General features: G+C 35.3%; 2 protein-coding genes across 2 annotated transcripts in view; one reads left to right on the top strand and one right to left on the bottom strand.

Annotated features, from left to right (window-relative positions):
* Positions 1 to 4,343, top strand: part of LOC149778539 (divergent protein kinase domain 1A-like) — a 34,780-nt gene extending 30,437 nt beyond the window's left edge. Inside the window, exon 6 of the mRNA XM_089939438.1 lies at positions 946 to 4,343. Coding sequence (XP_089795564.1) covers positions 946 to 1,707 — 762 coding nt within the window. The 3' untranslated portion in view covers positions 1,708 to 4,343. The remainder of the gene's footprint in view (positions 1 to 945) is intronic.
* A 5,749-nt stretch (positions 4,344 to 10,092) lies between these two features.
* The window catches only part of LOC149778540 (14 kDa phosphohistidine phosphatase-like), a 57,809-nt gene continuing 40,565 nt past the window's right edge, over positions 10,093 to 27,336 (bottom strand). The window contains exon 3 of the mRNA XM_089939439.1: positions 10,093 to 16,463. Within this exon, the coding sequence (XP_089795565.1) occupies positions 16,368 to 16,463 (96 nt within the window). The 3' untranslated portion in view covers positions 10,093 to 16,367. The remainder of the gene's footprint in view (positions 16,464 to 27,336) is intronic.

The following is a 27,336-nucleotide window of genomic DNA, read 5'->3' on the forward strand; positions in this document are numbered from 1 at the left end:
CACATCAAGTCCACCAAGGATGTAACAGAATGATAGACACAGGGTCCTGCAATGGACATAAGAAAATGATATCATTCATAATACTATCCTCTGAGCCAACCACATTGTCCAGGTTACATGAAACCCCGCCAGAGTTCTCCAACTCCACTTGAATTGGTTCTACAGCCGAAGCTTGCTTCTGTAAAATGGACAGTGTTCATACAAAACTCATATTGTGATTATACAGAGAAAGTCTTGGGTTGTAAGTACCCTGGTTGTAGTCATATCTGTGATCAGAGAACTCAAAGTTAATTGAGTTTCTCACTGCAGGCACTTTTTGGGGTCAATAATGGGTATTTTGAAATACCTGCAGCTAAAAATAAACAACCCTCAGGTAATGCTGTATGTGTCAACAAAACTGGAGTACATTATCATTCATATATAATGGGTAAAGATTTTACAACTACTCAAAATTCCAAGACAGTTATAAAGGTCACTAATTATTAATTCAATAATAATAATAATGTGGATTCATTATGTCACCTAATCTTTATAAGCTCTGAGCTTTTTACAGTTTTAGATAACACATAAAAACATATACAGCGACAAGGTTACATAAACAAACACCATGAAATTACAAAACAAAAGCATGCTGACAGTAATTAAGGAAGTAAACATTAGGTTTTTAAGTCTTTAATTTTACCTTAAAGAAATATTATTTTCTAAAAATCTGGAGTTACCTACTTCACCAGTTTGAGATTGTGTATGCAACTTGCTTTCTCAGAATAAAATTAGTTACTTTGACCCATATTACAAGTGGTCATATTTTCCAATATCTTTTGCATGGATGGACCATTTTGCCATTCTCTAACATGTCATAAAATGTGTGGACGTCATGATAAATTATGGAATTTTGCTGAAATCCCAGTAAAATTCATTTACTAATTTGTGTACTTTCTCTTACAGTTTGCATTTGGTGAAATTAACTCTATGTGGAAGTTGCTGCACAAACCAGAGTTCTTGACTATTCTCATATTCAGCAAGCATCCAGTATTTCCATACCTAAATGATACCTGCAGTGATATGTATGCCTATGAGCACATCAAGACTCAAGTCCTGTATGACAAGTCTCACACCTCATGGTTCAACAGAATTTTTTCTGACTCCTATCGCTGGAATTTCCCACCATGGTTACGACGAGTACAGATCAGCATGGGCCTTCTCGAGTTCATATCAGTAGCGCTTGAGGAAGCTAACACGCGATTTTATATGTGCAATCTTAGTCCAACAAAGTTTGGATTCACCAATACTTTTCAGATGAAAGTGACAAGTTTACATGGTATTACGTCAGAGGAAAAACTAAAGGTTGCTCTAAGTCAGAAAAAATGTTTAACTGATTCTGACTGTGTCATTGGTCAGATTTGTCATTCTAATTGTGATATTAACAGACAAGTATGTTCTGAGAATATTTTGTCACTGGATATTGTTGAAGTTTGCCGAATATTAGTTGATTATATATTTTTTGATGCTCCATCAAAAATGAAGGCAATGTTGAAGATTTTCGTCTCTAAATGTTCTTCTTTACACTATGGCCACAATAGTTACAATAATAGCCAAGTAGATATTAATCACAATTTACTGATAGATGATTTAATTACCATCCTGTGGGACCAAATCAAGGACCAGTCATCAAAGTGGTTTAAAAATGAGCCAATCAAAACGCTTTAAAGAGTAATATAAGACAAAACAGTATTTCTATGTTCCTCTTTCAGTATTCTTGTGTTCCTCTTTCAGTATTCAAGCTCACAGAATAATTTCTTTCTAGCACACAACAGACGTGTCAGATAATCCTGGGTTATTAATAAATCTGGTCTTTTTCTGAGGGTAGACAAGTTGAAATGCAAATTGATGTCATTTTTAGCATATGTCCCATATTTAAGTAAAATCTTTCTTGAGAGACCACTGTTATGATAGACCACCTGTATTGAGAGATCGGGATCTCCATGCACAGATTGATTGATAGTGTTATGACCTGTTATGAGAGACCACCTGTCTTGAGAGACCATTTTTGGCTGAAGGGGTGGTTGTTCAAGGTGAGTTCTACTGTTCTTGCAAAAGATAAGTTCTTGAACCAGTTGGTGTCAGTTATATCAGTGCACAATGTGTCCAACTTGCAAGTCAGTTTTATAAAGTGCTTTCTTTTGCATAGAAACATTTATTCTTGTTGAAATGATAGTGGCTGGAGCAGGTTAGAAAAAGAATCTATTACATATTTATAGATTCAGCTATGCCGGATTATCACTGGTTTGGGATTTCCAGTCCTAGCAACACAGGTCAGAAAGATTCTTTTAAACTTACCCTTATTGTCTGGTGATATTAACTGATATTGTCTATACATATCTTTGTTATGAATGTTATTGTTTTATATGTGGGATATGCATGTACATCTATATATTCTGTTCAGCCCTAAGCTGTAATCAGCTGCAACAGGAATATTGCTTCTTTTTTTTTTGCCATGTAGTGTGTACAGAGTAGCTAGAAATGGTCTCGTTATATTTAAGTAATGAAGTAACTGGGCAAAATAATCATGAAATGTACCTGTATAAATACATCAACTCACTACAAATGTATACCTTGAGTAATTGTATTTCTTTGGGACAGAATAAAATGAAGTCAGTTTTTCATGGCAACTGTTTTACAGTTACTTTTGGTTGCATGTTACTGATCTCAGTCAACTTTATGTCTGATATTATGGTATTACATGCATTTTAATAATGTAGATACATATTTTGCTCCTGTCTTGTATTGCTTAAGAAGTGGTAAGGTATATGTGTTAATATTCTATAGCTTATCAACATAAGATGTAACATTTCATGTCACTCATTATGGAGTTATAATTATTGAGATTGTGTCTATTACATGTACATGAAGTTATCATATTCTGCTCCTGTTGTATGGTGCTAAAAGTAGTAATGAATACACATGAATGTTTGTGTAGCTTATCAGTGTAAGCTATTAGATTTCATATTGTTCACTATTCAGTTACAGTTATTCTAAACTTGTTTGTTACATATAAGTGCAGGCATATCAGCCTGGCAAGGCAGAATGCTAATTGTTTCTGTAAGATTGTTTTATAGTCTTTTTATGGGAAGAATACCAGGGTCTATTCAGGGCTGGCACTACCATATAGGCAAACTAGGCAGCCGCCTAGGGCGCTGATTTCAGGGGGCACATTTTAAAAAAAAATATATCGTCTATAAATTTTGAAATTGATATTTTCCTGGTGGTGGGGGGAAGGGTGCCAGAATCTAACCTTGCCTAGGGTGCCAGATAGTCTGGCCGGGTCTGGCGCTGGCCCTGGGTCTATTCTATGATGCATAGGCAGTGGGCTTAGAGATATAGAATAGGTCAGATGTGTCATCATGCATCTAGGGAGAGGAGACTTATGTGGGCAGTTCTTTGAATATAGAGGTGCCACATGATGATCTTCCAGTTGAGAAGGTCCTAAACATTTTAAAAGTACACAATTTAAATAAAAATTGATTTTTTTACTTCAGGGATTTTTTAATTTTGTGTCATTATTTTTCTATGCCTATTTTGGAGACCCAGTGTATAGCCAGATTTGTGCTGATGTGCCATTAAACTCTATATAGACATCCATGACACTGATTCAAAAAATGATGTACCAGAAATCTAACTGAATGCATGAAAAGTTTGCATAATTTTTTCACTGTGACAAAAAAATCCCTCATATTTAAAAGATCCCCAATTTGTTTATAATTGTCATTTTTAGAATAGACTCTGGAATGTGCTCAAAAAACTCCCACCTAGATGCTCAGTACAGATTTGTGATCTTTTTAATAAAAATGTATAACGGGTGAGGATGGGTGGATGACAGTGTAGTACCAAGGGATGTGCTTGTATTAGTGCATACAGTTTTGTATTCCCACAACTCCTCTTACACTTTTCAAAATAAAGTAAATTGGGGGCTGATGAGGTAATGGTGGCTGTGGACTGAGTTTATGAGATGAACAGTGGTACTTTATTATTATTTCGGTGGGTAAACTGTATCTAGAACATTTTGGTATTGGTTGATATGGTAACTCATCTCTCCCATCTGTGGCTGCATGTTACAAGATAGAGACTGCTATAGTGTTTGTGATATAAAATATCAAATATGGAGCAGCAAGAGAGTTGAAAACAGTGAAAAACACTTTTCTTATGATCTCTTTTTTGTAATATCTGTAATCATTATGTGTTCAAATGATTTATGACAATTAAATTTGTGTCTCTTTTAATAGATACTTGCAGGATATGTTGATGGATGCATTTCTTCGTTAAATAAATTCTATAGAAAATTTTCATTTCTTTGTCCTCCAACAGTTTGTTTTTTTTCTTCTAGAGAATTGTTCCCAATTTCCATTCTGCACAGTAAATGGAGTTATTATAAACGCTCATTTTTTTCTCCATTAACAGAATTGTGCAGTATTTTTCCAGACTGCACGGCATGTCTTAAAATAGTATCGTGTTAGAAACTATTTTTTAATTGTAAACAGCAGCAGCTGCCATAGCTGTTAATTTATTAGATTTGTTTGTGGATGAGCTAAACAAGCTGTTTCATCCGTTTGAAAGTAGAGATGATAATGTTAACAATCTGGATGAGTTCAGTGAGTCTCAAACGAAATATTCATCCAAGCAAATGAATGAATGTGGTATTTTCAGTGTCCACAACAAATGTAAAATGTGCAGTATTCTGATCATTTAAACAGTTAATTAGGAGAAATGTTCATAACTGTTGGCAAATCAAATGACCCACGCTCTCAAGGGTGTATAAAAATAGAATACAAAAGCATATTATAGCCATGGCTATTGCATCTCCCTCTGACGTTCCATTTTACAAGTCAGTCAAAACATTAAATTTTTAAAAAATGCAAGTGAAGAAGGTGCGTATTGGTAACAAACCAAAAACCTCTGAGCCAATAATCCAAGACAATGAAGAAGACTTATTTCTGCTGGCAAAATGGACTGTCACACCACAGCAGTTTTGCAGTCTTCCCCATAAAACGTTTTGGATGCAATGTTTGGATATATAGAAGCAATATAAGTCATGCAGCTCAATGACATGTAAATAGCTGGGTTCCTTCCAACAAAGAGCAGGAAAGAGACGGTGCATAAACAATGGAAATATACTTACCTTTTCTCATATTGAATTTTCTCAAAATGTACTTTATTTCTGCAAATGAATTACATGGCTTCCAAAAAATTGATCCAAACAGCAAAATTGTCTTTTAATTTCAACTACATTTCCAGTGGAAATCACATTTTCCTTACTGCACTCAAAACGAAATGTATATTCCATACAAATAATATTTAATCCTGCTTCTTTATGAGAAATTTTAAATCCAAACAGTCAAGGACAGAATAGAAACATGCAGTTGCATCAAGACCAGTCCATCCACTACTCTAGTGATACGTACATCATGCAGAACTGACCCAGCTAATATATCCAGCCCATCACAAATAGAAAAGCAGAATTTAGTTGGATCTACAGAAAAATAAACTCCATCCATTCCAGACCAACTAGAAACTAGGTCTCAATGTACACTCATTCCCAATATGACTCAAAATTCAATTTTAAGCAGCCCAAAACAAGAATTATTTTGGAAACAAATGCAACACGTTCAAAAGGTCATTGGGTGGTACTATCTGCACATTAATATCGTTACTGTGTATTGACAAACCTTAAGCTGTGTATTTACTTTCTAATCCAGCATCAATTCAATTACTTTGTTTCTTGTAGTGTGCTGTGTATTAATCAGCCTCGAGTAGAAAAGCAAAATTTAGCAACCTATAAATCTCTGCCATAAACTACTCTCAGACTTTGTAAGTAGCTTGCATTTGAGGCCTAGTGATTTTTGGCCACAAATGTTACAGGGACTGAAAGAAGAAACGTTATTTCCACACAATATTTTTATATGCTCTGAGTATGGGAAATTACTGATGATCATAACTTCAGTTTTGTTTGAAATCATCAAATACCTTATAAATAAGATCACATGTACTATACCACCATACCAAATATAGTTCACTGGCTTAATTTTAATGCTCCAGTAGGACATAAAATAGTCTGTCACTCACCTTTACAGATCACTAATATCTCCGCTCAGTCTGCATAAGTTCGAGTCTCGGGCTTGGCCAACATGGGTATTTGAGAAAACCTCCCAGTAGCCAAAATATTAATATTTTTAAGATTTCTACATTTTTGACCATATTTACAGTCAGTTTGAATCATATTTATTTAGTACCAACCAGGCACCATAAGAACTCTTCTGATGAAAATTCCATGTGAAAGTATAGTAACATTTACCAATAACAAGATTTTAAAGATGGTCACCATATGTCTACACTGGACATCAGCTCAGCACCATTTTAATTCAAAACCAACATGAAGTTATATGAAGTCTTCAGGTGCTCATATTGGATAAAAGAGCTGCACCATTTCCATTTAGGACCAGGCAGACATCATAAGAGGTCTTTTGGTGAAAGCTCAATATTGAAATGGTCAGCTACCAAGGGGAGAGTTAGCATGTTAAGATTTTCAAGAAAGCCACTGTGGAAGTCATATTGGAGGTCTGCTTGGCATCATTTTCATTTAGGACCAATTAGACATCACAAGAAGTCTTCTAGTGAAAACCTTAAATCAATGTCACTTTCCATTCATCAGAAGTAGTGATAACATTTTCAAGATGGCAGCTGTATTGGACATCAGATCAGCATCATTTTCATTTAGGATCAATTAAATATATGAAGTTTTTCTGGCAAAATATGACTTTCCACTCACAGGAATAGCAATAGCAAAACAGCAACATATCAATCAGCACCATATTGATAGAGGATCAACTAGATATCATAAGAAGACTTCGCAAAAACCCCCATGTTGATATCACCATCTATAGAAGGGGTGTAGCAATAACAAAATTTTCAAGATGGCCTTTGTGGTGGTCATAATTGATATCAGATTGACACTATTTTCTTAGAGGCCCTTGAGTGGCCGAGTGTTCTAAAGCACTCACCATTAAGGATCACTGCCAATGGCACCTCTGTCTGCACGGGTTCAAGTCTCAGGTTCGGCTAGTGTGTGTACATGAGAAAGCTTGCCAGAAGCTTCTTGTGGGTCGGTGGTTCTTTCGGAGTTTTCCCTGGTTTTTCCTCCACTATTTATACTGGCTGCCATGTATAGCCTATCTTGTGCTGAAAAATGGTGTTAAGCACTATAACAACAACAACAACAACACTATTTTCATTTAGGACAAGCTCAAGTTTATAAGAAGTATTTTTAGTGAAAATCCCATGTTGATATGATCAGCCTTTCAGGAGGAGTGTTAAGATTTTCAAGATGGCTGCTGTGGTGGCAATATTGGACATCACGAATGCACCATTTTATATATATACAACCATCTGGACATCATAAGAAGTCTTTTAGTGAAATCCTATGCCGATACAATAATCCATTTAGGAGGAATAGTGATAAGATGGCCACTGTTGTGGCCATAAGGGATGTCTGAGCAGCACCGTCTTCATTTAGGTCTAACTAGACATCACACAAAGTCTTGTCATGAATGTGTGTATAAAGCAATTCTCCCAGTAGTCCAGTAGTTTAGGAGAAGTAGTAATGACAAATGTGCTAACGGATGGATGATAGACAGTGGAAGATGGGAAAAAGACCATTGTAAAAGTTTTTCTGGTCTATGACCAAGAAATCTAAAAAAATTACCTCCAATGATCTTAAACTTTAAGCTCTCTGCTTCAGAATGATTAAGGACCTGCCCATTACAAAGTGCAGTCTACCTTTGAAATTAAGTTGAAATTAGGACATGGAAACCTGACTTATGCAAATAGGAAAATTACACATTTTCAACTCCAGAGACGTTAACTTTCGTACTGGCAATGTCAAATTCAATTCAATTCTGCCTCTTCCCATAGGTAAGCCAGATATGAAGTTTGAGAAAAAGAGACTACAGCAAATTAAAGTTATTTTCCAGTAACCACCTTGTCTATGAATTTATGGATGAAAAAACAAATGGACATTGATATTACCATATCCCCTTGCTCCTCTGGTCAGGGGGATAAAAGAGACCTGTATCAACCACTTGGTTAATCTTCCATCATATACTGACAACTTCAAATATTGACAAATATAAAACTCTTTCTGAATAAATATATGTGAAGCTTAGCCATCTTTAAACAGCTTCATTTCTTGTTTTATGTTTTCTGTATTACTGTGACAGTACAAAGTGGCCTGGCATCACCGTTTATGACTCAAATCTTAACTGTAGTACATGCCTTCATCCACTAATTGTGGCCTTTGACATCAGATCAGGTTAAATTCAATCAGAAAAGTTAGTTTTTGTTTTAATTACCTTGCAGTGATGAAGCATATGATTTATATATTTTCTACCAATACATGTCTAACACATATGAACTCGTGTTCATCCACAGTCTAACATATTTGCAAATTTAAAATGCTGTCTTTTGGTTATCAGAAAATGTTGTTGTTGTTGTCGTTGTGGGGTTTAACACCATATTTCAGCACACGATAGGCTATGCATGGCGGCCAGTATTAATGGTGGAGGAAGAACCCGGAAAGAATCACCGACCCACTGGCGAGCTTTCTCACATACCCACATTAGCCGAATCCTATCAGAAAATGAATGTGAAGTCTGACTGATATGAAAATGTAATAGACTTTAATTAGTCATATGAAAATGCAATGGGTGGTCCAATTAGTCGTATGAAAATACAATGTAGTGTGATTTGTCATATGGACATGCATCATGTGTAGTGTGACTACTCATGAATATTCAATGGGCTGTCTGACTGGTCATATGAAAATGCAATGTGCTGCCTCAATGCTCACTGGACATGTGAAGTGTCAACATCAGTGCCTCATACTGCAAGAAAAATTCAATTTCATTTTATTTTTTTTAAACAAAACTTTCCCAAGTGTGATAAAAGTGGACATGATCAATAGTCTTGTACTTTGGATCTGAGGAGACAATATTAACAGTGGTTACACTGTTACAAATATCTGTTCTATGGGTCCTTCATTGTTCATTCTTCATCTATTGTATAAAGTTTGTGTTTTATACCAAATTCAAAGTGTTGGGCTATATTAATTTTAGCAGCAAAGCTCAATAATTTTCAATTAGTTCATACATTTCCTTTTGCTTTTTTTAAAACTGTCCAGCCACTGCAGTGGTTGGGTAATAGAATATAACCCTTGTTCATCCAACTGTCCACTCATCTGTCACACCATGGTTTGGTTTTTGTGTAAAGGTCAGTTTTCTGGCACTGGTACAGCATCTGTTTCCTAAAATCATTTCTAGTTCTTTCTTTCAACAGCCAAAATTATTATATGAATGGTGAGCATAACATTTACACAGATTCAGGGTGATCTGCTGAAAGCTGAATAGCTGTGTTCACAAGATCTGGTCATACATGACATTAGGAGCCAAGTAAAAAAGGGCAATAACTCTAAAAACAGCTCATAAGATTTGACACTATACACATCTTCAGATGATCATAACATTTCCCAAGTTTCATTGTGATCGCTTTCAGGAGATCATCATATGCTTCATTCAGTTACAAGCAAAGAAGGGGCAATAACTCTTATTAAAACTGCATGAAAAAAGTTTTTTGATAATGTGCTTTTTAAGGTAAAGAAAATAATATTTAAAGTTTCATGTCAGTCCATCATGAACTGGAGGAATACCATTAGGTGTGGTAATATGACTGTGATACACTGCATTAAACTAAAAGATTAAAAAGGCAGCAACTTTAAAGGCAATAGATTAAGAACTATTAGCTAATGAGATCGTGTCTTACACTGCTATGAAACATAAAGGGTAATAACTCTAACAAATATTTCCAGAGCGGTGATTTACTGACATATACATATTCAATTGATGACCGTAATATTTATCGTGCTTCATGGCAATCAATCACTAGCTAACAAGATTGTGAACTGGATGGAATGAAGGGTGGATGGATGGATGGACACAAGGATTATCCTATAAATTTGCCTAGAGGGCAGGCATATACAAAACTTTCTAGTCAAGAGTGGTTCATTTTTATTTCCATGTTCTTTCAATGATTAATAGGTCAGCATGTTAATAAAGGTTTTCAGCTATGACATATTCCATATAATTTTTTCTAAACTACATTCAAGTACTTGTTTTCTACTAAGAAAATAATTAATGACAATATTTTACCATTCATCATTTATTGTACTAAATTTACATACACCTTTGCATCTAACGTAGAAAAGAACACTGCAATCATAACGCATCAAAGCTACATGAATGATAATCTAACAGATGTGATATAACCATGAAAGAATACTTAAAAGCAGCAAGAAATTCAATCTCTAGCAAAACACAATGTATATTGTCTTCAGAGATATCTTGTATTCATGTTCATAATGAGAACAAATAAACCAGTGAATGATAAAATATGGCTGTCTAGGATAGTCACTTGGACCAAGAGAATGTAAAGCCTGTACAATTTCAAACCCTTTAAAATAATTATTGTTAACTGTTTGGGGATTTCTACAATTTGAACTATGCTCTGTCAAAGGTTCAACTATTCAAAATGGTACTTCCTGAGTCATTTTCTAAGCTCATTCAAGCATAAGATGGTTTTTGTCCATCAGTCCAAGAAATTTCAAATTTACAGAGATCCTCATGTTTTAAAATAAATACTCAAAAGTATCAACTACATTTTACCAGTACATCATCTACAAAATTAGGCAACTGAATACACTTTATTACAAATGTGCACACAAACTATCATTAACAAAATGGAAACCTAATCAATGAATGGAGAGGTAACCTAACTTTATTATATTCCTATTTATTCTTATATGAATGATCTAGCATATGATACTGTGTTCAATCTGTATTTAATTATCACATACCCAAAACTAAACTATTTAGGCATTTTCAAAAACATCCATCATGTATCAATATTCTCAGATGTACTGAATCTAACTTTTCTATAGATATATTCCAATTTGTTTTGAATTCCTCACATATAGCTAAAAGTAACTGGAAAGTAATCAAATGGGTATGTAATAAAAACAAAACCATATTCAGGCTTCCTTCCGAGTCTGTGGGAAAGAACTCAACTGATATGGTAAATGATTCAGTCTCAGCCTGACAGCCTTGACATATCCCTATGCCTCATCAAACTCATTGTTTCTGCAGTCATGTAGTTTTGTGTAGTCCTTAGTGATATTTAATACAGTATACATTCTGCTGACATTGTTAAAAAGCTATCAACTTCCATTTAGCATTCATAAGTCAATGGTGCTAATCAGTGCTGTCCCCAGAGAACTAGTCGGGACAATGTTGTGGTTGGGGCATTTTAAGTGGTTGAAAAAAGTCTCTTCTACAGAAATCAAATGGTAAAGGGGGGGGTTAAATTATGCAAAGTGGATGACCAAAATGCACATTTATGATGAATAACATACAGTGGTTGAAATGCTTTTAAGATTTATATCAGGGCAGCCCCTAAGGAATGCTGTATGCACCCTGGAAAGGGCAGGGTGCAACGGACTCCCGAAGGAGGCTAGGGACAACATTTGTGACAATTTTTTCAAATAACAAATTACAATCCTGAGCACAAGACCCAGCATTTCAATTTTAAATATTTCTGTTTGATAAATGATAAAACATAATTAAATTAAATATAAAATTATATTTTATAAGCGTTCAAACTTTTACAGGCTTTACCTTATCATTAGTTACCTCCGTTGTCCTTGGGGAAAAAAGTTAAACAAGTACGTAACACATCGAAAATAACAAAAAACATGTCCATGAAATTTCAACAATGTAAAGAACTGACTGCAAAATATCTACTGTATTGATAAACTACATAACCAAGGAATGTTGAATATTAATTCCACATATGTAAACTATCTCTTAGCATAAATCTATCTCTTACAATGTGCTCTATATTATACAATCTGAAACATCCATAACAAATGTGAACTTAGCGATAAAAACATTTTAGTCCATATTTTTTTGTAACAATAAACTGTATTTTATGGCACAGTTGCCCACATACGGTTTTCAAAAATTCAAATGTATCAGTACTTGTGCCTAATTTGATCATATTCACTGAACCAGCTAAAAAAAAACTACCAAACAGCAGTCCATTAATCTGACATCCAAACATAAACTGAAATACATTTTTTTGTATATTTGTTATAATATTTCAAAACATAAATTTTTTGTCTCTTACGTGAGCAATGGCACTTTATTTCATCTCACTTAAGACTTGGCTTTACAGCTTGTATTCAACTAATTTGACAGATACATAAGTTTCATTTGTGAAAATAAATGTATTGAAATGATAATGTTGTACATGAGTTTAAAAATCAATTACAAAAAAATGGTTCACATAAATTAATGATAGATCACAAAGATAACAAGAAACAAGTATATCTGAAGTGAAACAACTAACTTGGAGTGATACTTAGCATTCTTAACAATGCCCTAACCCAAAAAATGAAATTTTCCAGGATATATCCGACAAAGTGTTTTTAATGACAACATTATGAATAAGTATCTGGAATTAATTAATGGCTGCTGATAACAGTTATAAATTTCTGATCTTCTGATATTACAAGCAAAAATGAAAATGTATTCTTCATAAAAGCAAAATGACAAAGAAACAAATGAATTTACAAACGAAATGATGTACATGACAATACTTTCCAAATACAACATCTATTATTCTCTGAAATCATCAATACAATAAAATATTTACAGAAAGCAAAATATAAATTTCTAGCCATTACAACTTCCAAATTACTATGAATACAAGATCCACACTCTTATGTTCCCATCACAATTGGATTTATCTCCCCTTCTGGTGTCTGCCATCAATTTTTCAAAGGCTTCTTATTTTAGGACACATCAATTTGTATAGTATTTCTAAACCAGACAATATAAATAACATGTGCAAAGCAAATGACTTATTACTCTAGCAAAGTATAAAATGATACTGAACACAACCTTACATGTATATCAGGTATCTGGATGAAAGTCACACAGTGCCACCTCTCCTTCATATATATATTACACAAAATTATCACACAATGTTCATTTTCTTACAGTAGCACCAGAGCTGTGGCATAACACATGACAAAGTGTTCAATGTTGTGTGTAATATATAGCTCTCAAACTTGTCTTCATTTCACAGGACATTTACAAAACTCGTGGAATCATACCAGAATCTGCAAGCATACCACTGTATGTAATACTTGTTTCATAAATTTCATATAAAACTTTGAATAAGATCCTCAATATAGTGTTCCCTCAACATGAAGTACCCCAGTAAAGTGTAGTTCCTTCTGTCAATGCATGCAGCTCATTGCATATATTGACCTTGTTTCATACATTTCACATGAAAGGAAAGATCCTCTACAATAATCTCTCACAATAAAGCACATCAGTAGAGTGCATTCCCTCATTTAGCATCTTCGAGGATCTCATTTTGGAAAGGAACCTAGTTTTGATAGTAAATCTCCAAAGGGTGGTCGTTCATCCACTTTTTCACTGGACAGTCCAGTTTTCAGTTGGTCCATGTCCTTATCTTGATCCTGTCTGCTTGTATGCTGAGTGTTTTGTTGAGCTGCGTCAGTAACCACCCTAAACCTACCTCAGTTTCAAAGCAATTCCACTTAAATAGTGAGTTATATAACAATGGCTCCCTTTAAAAGCACAGTAATGAGGAACCATTGTGTATCATCTCTTATTGTGTTATCTGGATATATACATCAAGAGACTTTTATGGATGTTTTCATTACTGTCACATTTGTAACATGTCATAACAATAGCCTGTTTCTAATCTATTACACTTAGGATTCATAATGGATATAATCCTCTTATCAAGGATGATCGCTGGTCAAATCCTGGAGTATTAACCTTTTTGGTTTGGTTTGGTGCTTTATGGCACAGCAACACAAGTAGGTTATTTAATGCCGAGGCAATTGGAGTAAAGTACATTGCCCAAGGACACACCATGGTAGTTGATCCAGCTAGTTTGATAATTAGATTTATATCCACACCCTTTCAGTATTGAGTCTGGCAGGTTAACCACTAAGGCACCATGGTTCCTTACCAGCTTGAAAAATTGATATCTGTAAATACTGTATATACTTGCTTACAAGCTGAATCCAACTGCATACTGCACAGGCACAGATTCAGCACCACATAATGCATTGGCAAATATGGGTCTATGCAGTTTGTTATAACTTAGGAGTAATAAGCACCACATAATGCATTGGCAAATCTGGGTCTATGCAGTTTGTTATAACTTAGGAGTAATAATTGGAAGAAGCAAGAGACCCTAATTTTCCAGTGCATTTTATGATGGCAGACAACGGAATATGTTGTTTGCAGTTGAACTTGATTTATATGCAAATATATATGATATCTAAGGGTATAAGGAAAATAACCCCCCAAAAAATGCATCAGCTGGTGTGCATATTTTACACCACTCTTGGTTTATTATCTATACATAAGTAAAGGTCATTACATAGGTAGGTATGAGAAAAAAGTACCCTGTCACTAATTGTCCAAAAATACATAGCTGAATAATCATTTAAAGTGTCAGAACATTTGTTGTTGTTGTTGTTATTATTGTAGGGTTTAATGCCATTTTTCAGCTCAAGATAAGCCATACATGGCGGCCAGTATTAATGGTGGAGGAAGAACCCAGGAAAACCCCAGAAAGAATCACCGACCCACAAGAAGTCTGAACATTTGTAGAGGTTGAAGATTTTAAATTCTGATCAAATACATAAAGAAAAATGTATGCTGATGAGCAAATATATTTGGTACAATGAAATCACATCATTTTCTGCAATTTATGGCAGGTTTTAAATCATTCATGATTTCTAGAAGTCTTGTACACAGTATGTTGACGTTGTCATATTCTTTCACACAGACTGTTATTGCATTCATCAAACTCTTTTGCATAAAAATTTGTCTTCTCCATTATTGAACAAGACAGAAATTGCATCCACGTAATTTTTTATGCAATTTATCCTTGAGTTCATGGCTCTATGACACACCAAGGTAAACGTGACATCATAGTGATGACATTCTAATGTAATGATAACTGTGCAGTAAACATTTTTACAAACGCAGACTACCTTAAAATACATTTTCTAAACAAATTTTTTCCTGTTAATCAATCAGTTTGTCACAAATCTTAACACACATTTCATACAACAGAATAATGAATAATTTTTCTGACAGTTACATCTATAAATCTTACTGAATATAAATAAGTTATAAAACATCACACAGAAAGCTTATTGCAGCAAAAGTGGTGTAGTTATTAACAACTTCCTTTTGCACATAAAAAATGTGCAGTATATCTCCTATAATAACTATGGACCCATCCTGTACATCTGTTTAATAATGATGGGTTGAGCCTTCCTAAGAAAACAAATTGCTTAAGTGTTGTACAAGTTCAGGAGTCCTAAATAACATAAGGCTTATCAAGGTAGAAGTTGTGGAGGCCTTACCCAGCATACAGCTTGTCAAGGTAACAGTTGAGGCCATACCAAGAATAAGGTTTATCAAAGTAGTAGGTGAAGAGGCCTTACAAATCATACAGCTCATAAAAGTTAAAAGGTGGGGCCTTATCAAGTATATGGCTTATCAAGGCAGAAGGTGGGGAGGCCTTACCTAGCATAAGGCTTACAAAGGAAAAATTACTGTAATCTTTTATCTGAGAAGTGGTTTTGAAGAACAAATCTGATTGCTATTGTCTACCTATCCTAATATCAAACATGTTATTGCTGCTTTCATACTATAATTATACTCTGAACATTCATACTCTTATACCAATCTGCATATTTTTATTGTAACTGTACTATGATATTATTCCTACTGGCAGAGTTGATACTGTAAAGTAATTTCAAGGGATATAACTCCTTAGAAATTAATCTTTTTAACCTTTGATATCTATTAAAGTGTACAGCAAAGATGTTAGTTGAGTTATTTTATTCAATTTACATACAGTATCCATGCTTAAAGAATAATTCCTTCTTAACAAACAAGTTTATCTTAAAAGCTACTACCTTGTAAATACCTGAAAATAATGTAAAAAAAAATATTGATGAAAAAATGAATTATTTTATACCATATTTTTTCCAACATACTATGCCTGCTATCTTAAACAGTATGTCTGTCTACCAGATGGTCTTCATTGATGCAGCATTAGATCTTTATATCAACTTCATTGGAATTACATTCCTTTGATAAGATAGAACCACGTATACCAAATACTTTGATGTAAATCCACTTCTATTAATAGCCCTCATTGCTCCAGGTTACATGTTCATAATCCTTATATTTCCTTTGCAAAATGGCAGCAGTAATTTTATGATCTGCCTGACCATATGCCTGAAAAAAAAGAGAAGAAAACTGCAAAAAAAATTAACATTTTATTTTATACAAAAGAAAATATTATGTGGGATTGCACATCACAGTTTTGTTGAAAACCACTGATAACATTAAATCTTCTGCTTAGCCAGCAGAAAATACAAATATAAAACCAAATACACACACATATGCACATATATATCCTTCTAAGTCAGGTCCAATTGCAAACAACATAGACCCTGATCTGCAACACAAAATGTGCTGTAAGATTAGGTTCTATAATGTATGTTCTACCAACTGTTTGGAACAAAACTGTAAAGACCCACATCTGCCTGCACAGTATGCAACAAAAGATCTGGGCCTGTGCAGTTTTGCAGCTGGATTCGACTTATAGGCAAGCATATGTGATATATGTAATAAGTATTTGTGTGCGTGCGTGTGAGATCTTAATCCTGATGTTTTTATACGTTTAGCTTTGCAAGATGTTTTTGTAATACACTGCTCCTTCCATTACCCATCCAGTTTCATACATGCACAAAAATGGTGGCTCAAGTGTGGCAAGTGTGGCAGATTATAGTGGTTCATTTAACTGGTAGCTATGGGCAAATTCAACCTATCATTTAAAAAAAATTGCATACATAATCAAATCAATTTTAATTAAATAAAGCTTCACATACTGAAAAGAAAATATTTAAGTAACAAGAAATTTGATCAGGTAAGTATTCTCAGAGAAAAATAATTTACATAAAAATTTGCTTCTCCTTCAAATACATTCCCAATCGCATTAACATTAGGAGAATAGGTAACAGAAGAAGTGAATACTGAATATACTGCCTATACCCTGGGTATCTTTCTAAGGAAAGACGTGGAGTTCCCTATAAAAATCAGCTCTCCTAACTTGAAAGCAACATAGCCTATGGTCATGTCACCTGTAACCCCTATATCCTGTTAAGAAGATGATAACAGAATTCTTCTTACCATCAACATTTCGCGGGCAAATCCAGTGATGCAAAGGGGCTGTGTTGGCTATGACTGCATCTGGTGGCCATATGGGCTGCTGCCACAGGACCCACTAATTCCAGAGTTTGTCTCTTCAAAGCTAAATCTCTGAGGTAAATGCTCAAGAAAGGCTGACTTTACATAACAGTCAACAGCTTCTATTTTTTTCTAAGATCAAAACATTATATTCAATAGCAAGACACGCAGAGATCACTCTAATTTCATGACCTAAAAGCCCCATGAGGCGACTCAGATCTTTTGAGACTTCTGAGTAGACCAAGCATATTACCCATTTCACCATGAAGATGCTGCTGTACTGGAAGTGTCTATCGAAGAGGGAGCATACAACTCTGATTGCCCAACAACAAACCTATTTTTGGCCATATAGCCCATACATGCCAACCCTCTAAGATGTAAAAGCTTAACTACTGCTATTATAAGTGGCAAAAAAATCATTCATTTGAGCACAAAATGTGTAATCTATACATTACATGCCAAAATTACAGCACGTTTGAAAAGATACATCAATTTTTTATACTAATCAGGTTCTACAGTCAAAATTCTTATCACAAAGTGAAAATCCATGTGGATTAGTACCAGAATACAAACACAAACCATACTGACAACTTATTTACATTCAGCACTAACTTTTACATGTATAACTTTTGATGAATGAATGAGAACTGGAATTCTGCCATAAGCATGATCACGTGTTCAGTTTAGTTTGAATAAAAAAAACAACATGTGTTTTAAACTTTTCTGTCAAATAAGATTCATAACTCACACTGTAAAGTGTTTTGCTTAACATCTGGCACCGTTTTCTTTAAAAAAAATACAGATTGATCCATGACCTAACTAGCTTACCAAGTTACCAATATAATGAATCCATAAGGAATAAGTTCATTTTGAAGAAACCTGTCTGTTTTCTTGGAAATGGGTCATATACATTTGCAATAGCAAATAAATTACTCTTATGTTATTCTTATGCAGCAGTCAACTTTTTGAAAAATATCTCAAATTTACATGAATGGAATTAAAGAGATAATAAAAATGAGAAAAACAACATTTTATTGCTTTATTTTTATTTTATTATTTAATGTAGCAAAGAAGCGTAATCCATATACAGGACAACATCCAATGTCATCATCATCAATCCCTTAACCCAAGAGGTCGTTGGGGCACCACAGACGACTTTACAACCAATTCTCTCCATCTTTCCGTGTTCTCTACTGCCCTTTGGGAATCTCCAAATCCCATGCCTGTCTGCTCCTTATTGTTGTCTTCCCACCTCTTTTCTGTCTGCCTCTTCTGCCCCCTCACACTGTGCCTTACAAGATTGTTTCTGCCAGTCCAGACGATCTTGAGACATGACCACACCACCTCAGTTTACACTTTTTTGCAGTGGTCTTCATAGGATCCAATGGTTCATTGGATCCTGTTGTGGACTTCTTAGTTGGTTACATGGTCAATGTATGAGATGTCCAAGATCTTGTGGTAGCATCTCATTTTGAAGGTTGGAATCCTTCTTTGTAGATCTGAGTGTCCATGTTTCACAAGCATACAGAAAGATGGATATGAAAATCGAGTGCATCAGCCTCATTTTTGAACCAAAACAATGTTGGTATCTTTCCATATTGGTCTCAACCTTGTTATTGCTGCTGTTGTCTGGGCAATCCTGCAAAGTAGTTTTGGTTTGGAGCCCTCATCTGTGATAATTGATCCCAAGTACATGAAGCTTATGACTCTCTCCAGCTTCTGTCCACTGACTTTTATTCTGCACTAATGCCATTTGTGTTGTTTGTCATCAGTTTGGTTTTTTCAGCACTAATCTCCAAACCGTATGCTTTGGAGGTTGTGTCAAGGCGTTCAACCAAGTCAGCCAGTTCTATTTCATCTCCTGCTAAATCCTCAATATCATCTGCGAAGCGAAGGCTCGTGATTGTTCTTCTTCCTATGATGACAGTGCTGTTGTGGTCATACAAGGCATCCTCCATGAATTTTTCCAAGAAAATGTTGACAGTTTAGGTGACACTATACATCCCTGTCTGACTCCAACTGTTGTTCGAAACCAATCTCCTCTGCTGCCACTGACGAGGACAGCACTGATGGCTTTGTCATAGAGGTGCTCAACAACCTGCACCATGTTTGAGCTGATGTTTTACTTCAACATAGCTGCCCATAAGGCTGCATGCCATACCCTAACAAAGACCTTTTTGAAATCTATAAAGATGTGGTATAGATTCTGCTGATGCTGAAGGTATTTCTTGCAAAGGAGTTTGAGATGTAAGATTTGTTCTTTGGTGCTCCTTCCTGCTCAGAAGCCTGCCTGCTCTTCAGAAATAATTTTCTCTGCTTGAGGCTTTAGTCTGTTGAGAATTATCTTCAGCATGACTATGCTATGGTGACTGATCATATGATACCGATAGTTCTGTAGTTTTGGCATAGATGTATGACTATCTCTTCTCCTGCTTGAATGAGCTCTGTTGGTATCTTGTCAATGCCAGCTGACATTCCTTTCTTTAGTGACCTAACTGCAATTTCTACTTCTTTACGAAGAATGGGGTTGTCATTAATTTCTTCTGCCTGAGGGCAATTCAGTACTGCTGGATCTCCTTGGGTCTTATTATTGTACAATTCTGAGCAGTATTCTGTTCATTGCTTGAGGATCTCTTGATCTTCTGTGAGGCATTTTCCTGACTTGTCTTGGATGGTGGTCAAAGTTTTCCCTTGTTTATGGGTTATGAGGTCTTTCACAAGTTTATATGCCATTTTTCAATTTTGCAGTACTGTCTTTTTATCCAGGATTCCTTTGCCTTTTTCATGCTTTCCTGATCATGTTGTTGATCTCTCTGTATTTTCTAGCTCCTTCATGATCTCTTTTTCCCTATTTCAGTTCTCTCAATCTTTTGTCACATAGTTTAAGGATCCATCTGTTGTGACCCAAGGTTTCTTTGTTCGACGATATTTGCCAGTGATCTCACTAGCTGTGTAGTCAAAGCTCTGTTGAATATGGCTGTTAAGAACTCGTGGTTGGTGTCTTGGCTGCCCAGGGTTATCAAAAGTGCAAATTTATCATGGAAATTTTCTGCGACTTTTGGATTTTTCAATTTTTCAAGGTCAAATCTGATTCTTGGTTGGTTAGGCTTTTTGATCATTTTTCAGGTGGAGGCTAAACGTTGTCATTAATAAATCATGGTCACTTCCAATATCTGGAAAACTTCATGTTCTGGTGATATTCAGTCCTGTGCAGAATTGTTTTTTCGCCAAGATGTAGTCAATCTGGTTGTGATGTTGTCCATCTGGACTGTGCGTCCTCATCTTCTAGATGCTTTGTGAGGGCTGAATGTGTTGGCTAGCACAAGACTGTTGTAGGCAGCAAACTCCAAGAGCCTGAGTCCTCTTTCATTTGTTTCTACATTGCAGAAGGGTCCACATGTACTTTGCCAGTTTGTTCAATTATATCCAATGTAATTTAGTGAAAAAAAATGTAATGATTATGCCTAAAGCATATTCGTTGGTATGTATGCATAGTCAAGTTGCATCATGAGAACCAATGAACCAGTGAATCTGAAATGAAGAGTTCACATCGACTGACAAGACATGTAACTTTCTCGCGCTGCATGCCAAAGCTAAGACATAAAGGAAATATATCTGAATTGAACCATGTTAAAACCCAGGGCAGATTACATTTTGGAAACAGGGTGTGAGATTTGGGTCAATTCAAATCAAAATTGGCTAGTAAGTCTGAAAGATCTTTATCAGGGCCAGTATCTCATCTGCCATGATGCTTGATGTGACAGATGTAATGGAGCAGTCACCTTTGGTGATAACTGGGGCTAACTCTTCCACTCAAAGAGCCTGAGGAAAAACTCAGCCAGTTGAGGGATCAGGCATTTTAAGGGACGATGTGATTGATTCTGCACTAGTCCTTGAAAACATGCCCCATTATAAGCCTTCTTGCTCTCAAGACTCTCTCCACAATCAAAGGTCTAAATCTTTTGCAAGGATGTCCTGGCAAAAGTTCGGCATGAATTAGAACACCGTCCAGGCAGGGGTAGAAGACCTGTGACCATGGTTGTTTGAGAAGATCTGGCTTGGCCATAATCTTCCTGGGCAGATCTATCACTAGATGAAGTAGATCACTGACCCTGAACTTTATGTCTGACCCCTCAACTTCTGTATTATTTTTGGTGCCAAGACAATGGGTGGGTAGGCAATGGGACTCAAAATCCCTCACAACTAATTGACATTGTGTTCATGGCCCATGCATCTTGGTCCTGAACAGGAAACACAAAGGTGGGCAACCTACAATTCCACCAAGATCAATCACCCGACATCCCAAACATGAGCAAAACTGCTGGTTGTTGTTGTTGTTGTAGGGTATAACACCATTTGTCAGCACATTATAGGCTATACATGGCAGCCAGTGGAGGAAGAACCCAGGAAATCCCCGGAAAGAACCATCGACCCATGAGAAGCTACTGGCAAGCTTTCTCACATACCCACATTGGCCAAATCCGAGACTTGAACCCATGCAAACAGGTGAGATGGCAGTGATCCGTAATGGAAAGCACTTTAGACCACTTGGCCACTCAGGGCCCCTTGCAAAACTGGTAAAGGATTTAATGATTGGATATACCATTCTGTATGAATGACTTCAATTCCACCAAGATCAATCATCAGATGTCCCAAACACATGCAAAACTGGTGAAGGACTTAATGATTGGAGATACCATTCTGCACAAATGACTTGGCCCTTTTTGGATTGTGTTGGCCAGGACACTGAATCTGCCAGGAATATGAATACCCGTTTTTGAAATATACCTCGACTCACTTGTGTTATATATAGTATATTTTTATGTCTCCCATAAACAGCATTACAATATGAAGCCTTCTCCTATTAACTATATATTCTGATACACAAGTCATGACAAACTGCAAGCGTAACATGTACCTCGATCTGTCATCGCATAATACACTGACAAATCTGGATCTATTATGTTTGTTGTACAACAGATCCAGATCTGCCAGTGCATTATGTGACAGTAAATCAGGGTCTATGTCTGCTTGCAGTTGGATCTGACTTGCAGACAAGTAAATATGGCAAATCAGTGTCCTCTTCAAATGTACAAACATTAACTTCTGAATGTTTGATAAACTGAAAGATATCAATGATAATTTTATTTTAAAATCGACACTGAATTTACCGAATGGCTACTGGTGCCTGTGTCAATGCTACCAGCAAATCAATTTTCATTTACTTCTCAGTCTCAATGTTCTTGCTACTTGGCAAGATATCAATAGGAATATCTCTGTCTTTACAGCATTAATTGAAAAGTGATCCGATATCTAGCCCAACTAATTAACTGATACTAAACTACTGTCTGGGTATTCAACTTTATTCCTGCCTTATTTCTTGGCAACTGCCAATGGATCATGAGAAAGACTTCAACCACATGCTTGCCATTTTGTTCACCATCTAGTATACCCCATTTGTAACATACAATATAAAAATTCAGTTCCAGCAACAAAAAAAGTCCTAATTAATCGATTAATTCATTCATTAGGTTAATTATAATCTGAGTCTATTTCAGTCTGAAACAAAATTAAATGGATAAATTTTAGGAATTTCAAACAGTTTGCTACAACACAGTTTTATGCATAATGAAGCCCTGAACATGAAGTTTAGTTGTCAGCACGTCAGGGTCCTTATCCACCCAGGCCTCAGTGTGTCCTTGAGAAAAACACTTAGCTCCCATTGCCTTAGAATGTTATAGTCAATAATGTTTCAAAACTGCCAGTAAAATCGACAAAAACAAAGAAGAAATCTGCATAGTCTGCCTGTCTTAAGGTCTTTTATCATCTAGGACAATTTGAAATGGGACCTGGATCTATCTATCATTATGCACCTAACAGATATATTTCAGGAATAAATTGCTAAACATAATTCTGCATGATTATGACAACGTTTTCATGTGTGCCCCTGTGGATGATTGAGATATCCGATAATTACCTATATTAAAGAGCCACATTTTCAAAGTCTCATGAGATTACTGTAAAAATAAACCTTCAATTAGCAACCACTTTTTCACAAGCAGTTCATGAAGCTTCCCAGTGCTAGTCACTTACATGTACAACGGTTCAAACTGTGGTTTGACTTTTTTGTGGAAGACTTAATTAATAGTGACATTTTTGCATACAATCAGCAGCTCAAATGAAACAGTAGGAATTGGATAAAAGGTCGCCCAATATGAGAGGAAGTCACCAGACCACAGGTGAAATGACAAAAGGAGCACCATTTCTGTTACTTATTGTGATGTCAAACTAAATTTTTAAAAAAAGACTTCTGGCACTAAAGTGGCTGGATGATATTTCTGACCCTTCACTTCATCTGGTCTGCAAGTAGTTTGATACTGAATGACAATTATGTAAATATCTCCAAGTGAGTAAAGCCTTTATAGACTGGTGAATTAATGAGAAAACAAATTTTCAGCTCGAAATTGTTTTCTGTGCTACAGGGCATTTATGCAAAGACAAAAAAACATTCTCCAGACAAAACATATTTGTGCTACAGGGCAGTTATGCTAAAAAATGAACTGTCCAGACACATTTTTGTGCTGTTACACCTGTTTACCATATACTGGCATAAAGTCAGCAGTCAAATTTATTGTTCTAGTCAGATCAATGTACAAGTTCAGTACAAATAAGTATACTGAACATGAACTTGTTTCATTAGGGCCAAGTTCAATGAAGCTGGTGAAGCCCTACAATTTGTGCTTTAGTCAGTCTCTCCATCCATCTGTTCATTTGTTAAAATACTGGTTATCACCAGATAATGAATTGTTAGATTATAAATCATATTCTGTCTGCCAGTTTATAGTATTGATGGCTTTGAGGCATATGCACAATGACCGTAACTCTACACTTCCGTTTTCTCAACATAATGCTATGATGGACTTGTGGCATGCGGCTTTGGAATGATAAAACCTTACACAAGTTTGATTTCCTGCAATCCAGTGCATCATTTACAGGAGTAATGTTCCCTGATTGCCCAAAATGTTAACAATGGTTTCCACTGCATCATTTACATTAGCAATGTTCCCTCTTTGTCCATAAAGTTAACAATGGTTTCTACTGCATCATATAAGAGTAATGGTCCCTGATTGCCCATAATGCTAACAATGGTTTCCACAGGATCATTTACATTAGTAATGGTCCCTGATTGTCCATAAAGCTAACAATGTTTTCCACAGTAACATTTACATGATTAATGGTCCTGAGTGTCCATAAAGCTAACAATGGTTTCCATAGCATAACTTTACTAAGGATTGTTTGACTTTTAAATGTGGAATGCAGTTTTACACTGATGAGACAATGAAAAAGTTTCCTTTTCAGCATTCTTAGCATCATTTTAAAGGGGTTACAGATCTGAATCTTGGCCCCATACTTTAGGTTCATTTTACTAAAAAAAAGGCTGGATTAGCTAGTGATATTTTGCAGAAGGCCTTATATCAGGATTCTTTTTGTGAAATTTGGTCATTTTCTGTTCACTGGTTTTTCAGAATGTCAGTTAACGGTTTTCATATTTTTAGTTACAACAGTTATACTGGAAAGTGGAAAAGCATAATTTGTGCCCAAATGAAAGGCCTTCATACTGGAATATTTGATGCCAAAATGAAAGGCCTTCATGCTGGAATGCTTGATGCCAAAATGAAACACCTTCATGCTGGAATAATTAATATATTCCAAAATAAAAGGCCTTCATACTTGAATGCTTAGTGACAAAATAAAAGGCCTTCAACTCGGAATGCTTAATGCCAAACCAAAAGGCCTTCATGCTGGGCTGCTTGATGACAAAATAAAAGGCCTTCATACTGGAATGCTTAATGTCAAATTTTGTCAGATTCTGTTGAGTAGTTGTCAATAAGTCATTTCAAGGCTGTTGGTTCTTTTAAATTAATTTGGCCAAATTAGACATCAGATCAACTTCACATGTAAAAATTTACAACCTCTTCTCTAATGGATTTTTTTTTTTTTACAGCAGGTTCATTATGAAAGCTTCCAGTTTGAATTCATGAATCTCTACCTGAAAACCCCTTATTCACTCTTATTAGAAATTCTATTAATTATTTACAAACAGTTGCACTGGAAAACATTACCATCTCAAAAAGTTGACACAGGTATTACATGCTACTCACATATATGCAAATGTGGTGTGATAGTTATACTAGAAAAATACAAGACAACATAGAGATTATACTGTATGGAATTTGAGACCTATTATAGTGTAGGGAATGTTGTGAATGATTATTGTGTAGGGAATTTGTGCTTGGTTATAGTGTAGGGAATTTGTGATTGTTTATAGTGTTGGGAATCTGTGATTGGTTATAGTGTCAGGAATTTTTTATTGGTGATAAAATGAAGTGATCCTGTTGAAATTTAAGAAACTGAAATGACTATTGCTATACTTACTTTCAATATTATAGTCACTGACAGACTGATAGGAAAAAAGGATAACAAATGCCATTATTGGAAAGAATTAAGAAAATAATTTTCATTCAACACAAAAGCCATGGAGAAAAAGAATCAGTTCCTTTTCTTAGTCAAAATTCTCAACAAAAGCTCATTGAAAACAAGGTGAATTTCTTTAAAGTGGTAGATGGGGAAACCCCACCCCCCATAATTTAACTCCCTATTTTCTAACATAATATAATTTTGCCATGTTCTGTAGTTTTGCTTCATATTTACTGCTCTTATTTCTCCACCATAAATCTATAGAGCAAAGGTTTAATGAAGATATGTGTTTGAATTTCAATGTCTGTATAACAAGAAAAGGGACGGCTTATTTTTCAATATTCATAATTTATGCTTCTACTCTCTCTTGCTTGCTTACTCCCTATTTGACCCTAATGACAGCCCAAATGGTATGGCTGAATATTCTGTGTCATATTTGTTCAGCGGTTCTTGACAAGTCATGTAAAGGTTTTACTGCTTTTAGTAAGAGTAGCCATATTTGATGACAGATTGGCATTTTTTGTGAAAACTAAAATGAAATTTATGCCCAAGTAAAATATACCAAAATTCTGAAAAAGTTTGAAAAGTGGATGTTGAAAAGGAGTTTGGGTTGATTTGAGTAACAGCGGCCACATTACAAGGCAGATTTGGCATTTTGTACATGTTTGAAGCACCTTTATAAAAGAATGTTTTCTCTCAAATTTTATCAAATCGTGTTCAGGTGCTTTTGACAAAAATGAAACATTGAGTGCTTTTCTGTTTAGGTAATGGCATCAATGGTTTTCTGTGGATCATCATCCTTTTTTTAAAATTAAAAGACTTTAAAACCCAGATATTTATCAGCAAATTTGGTCAAACTCTGTTTAACAATTTGCTTTCAGAAACTGGCATAAAATGGAAATCTGAATATCTGTCATGTCTGGGTCCTGATGACAATTTATGTCACATTTGGCAAAATTCTTTTCGGCAGTCTTACAATGGTCATTTTTAGGTTTTTCTATTTTAAGTAGTTGTGAGGACAAAAAATGAAAGGGCAAACCTGCCAACCCTAACAAGCCTGTCTCTTTAAGGCAGTTCATTTTTTCCATAAGCTTGACCAGTTTTCAGTAAGGTGTAAGAAGACATCATATACTGCTTTTGTAAAGTTGGAAAACATAATTTATAATGTTCTGTATTTAAAACTAATGCAGCGACAGTAAACATTATGCTACTGAAATTTTTTTAAAGTTCATGTAGATCTTATTTACCTCAGTTCCAAACCGTATGCAGTTCAATGGCTTGTTGCCATCTTTCTACTTGGATTTTTTTAATTAATTTAACATGATGATGGCAATCATATCTCCCACCATGAGACATACTCAAAATGATGTGATGTCCAATA

The sequence above is a fragment of the Sinohyriopsis cumingii genome, chromosome 17, assembly GCF_028554795.1.
Source record: "Sinohyriopsis cumingii isolate HCF-2022 chromosome 17, ASM2855479v2, whole genome shotgun sequence".
Lineage (NCBI taxonomy): Eukaryota > Metazoa > Mollusca > Bivalvia > Unionida > Unionidae > Sinohyriopsis > Sinohyriopsis cumingii.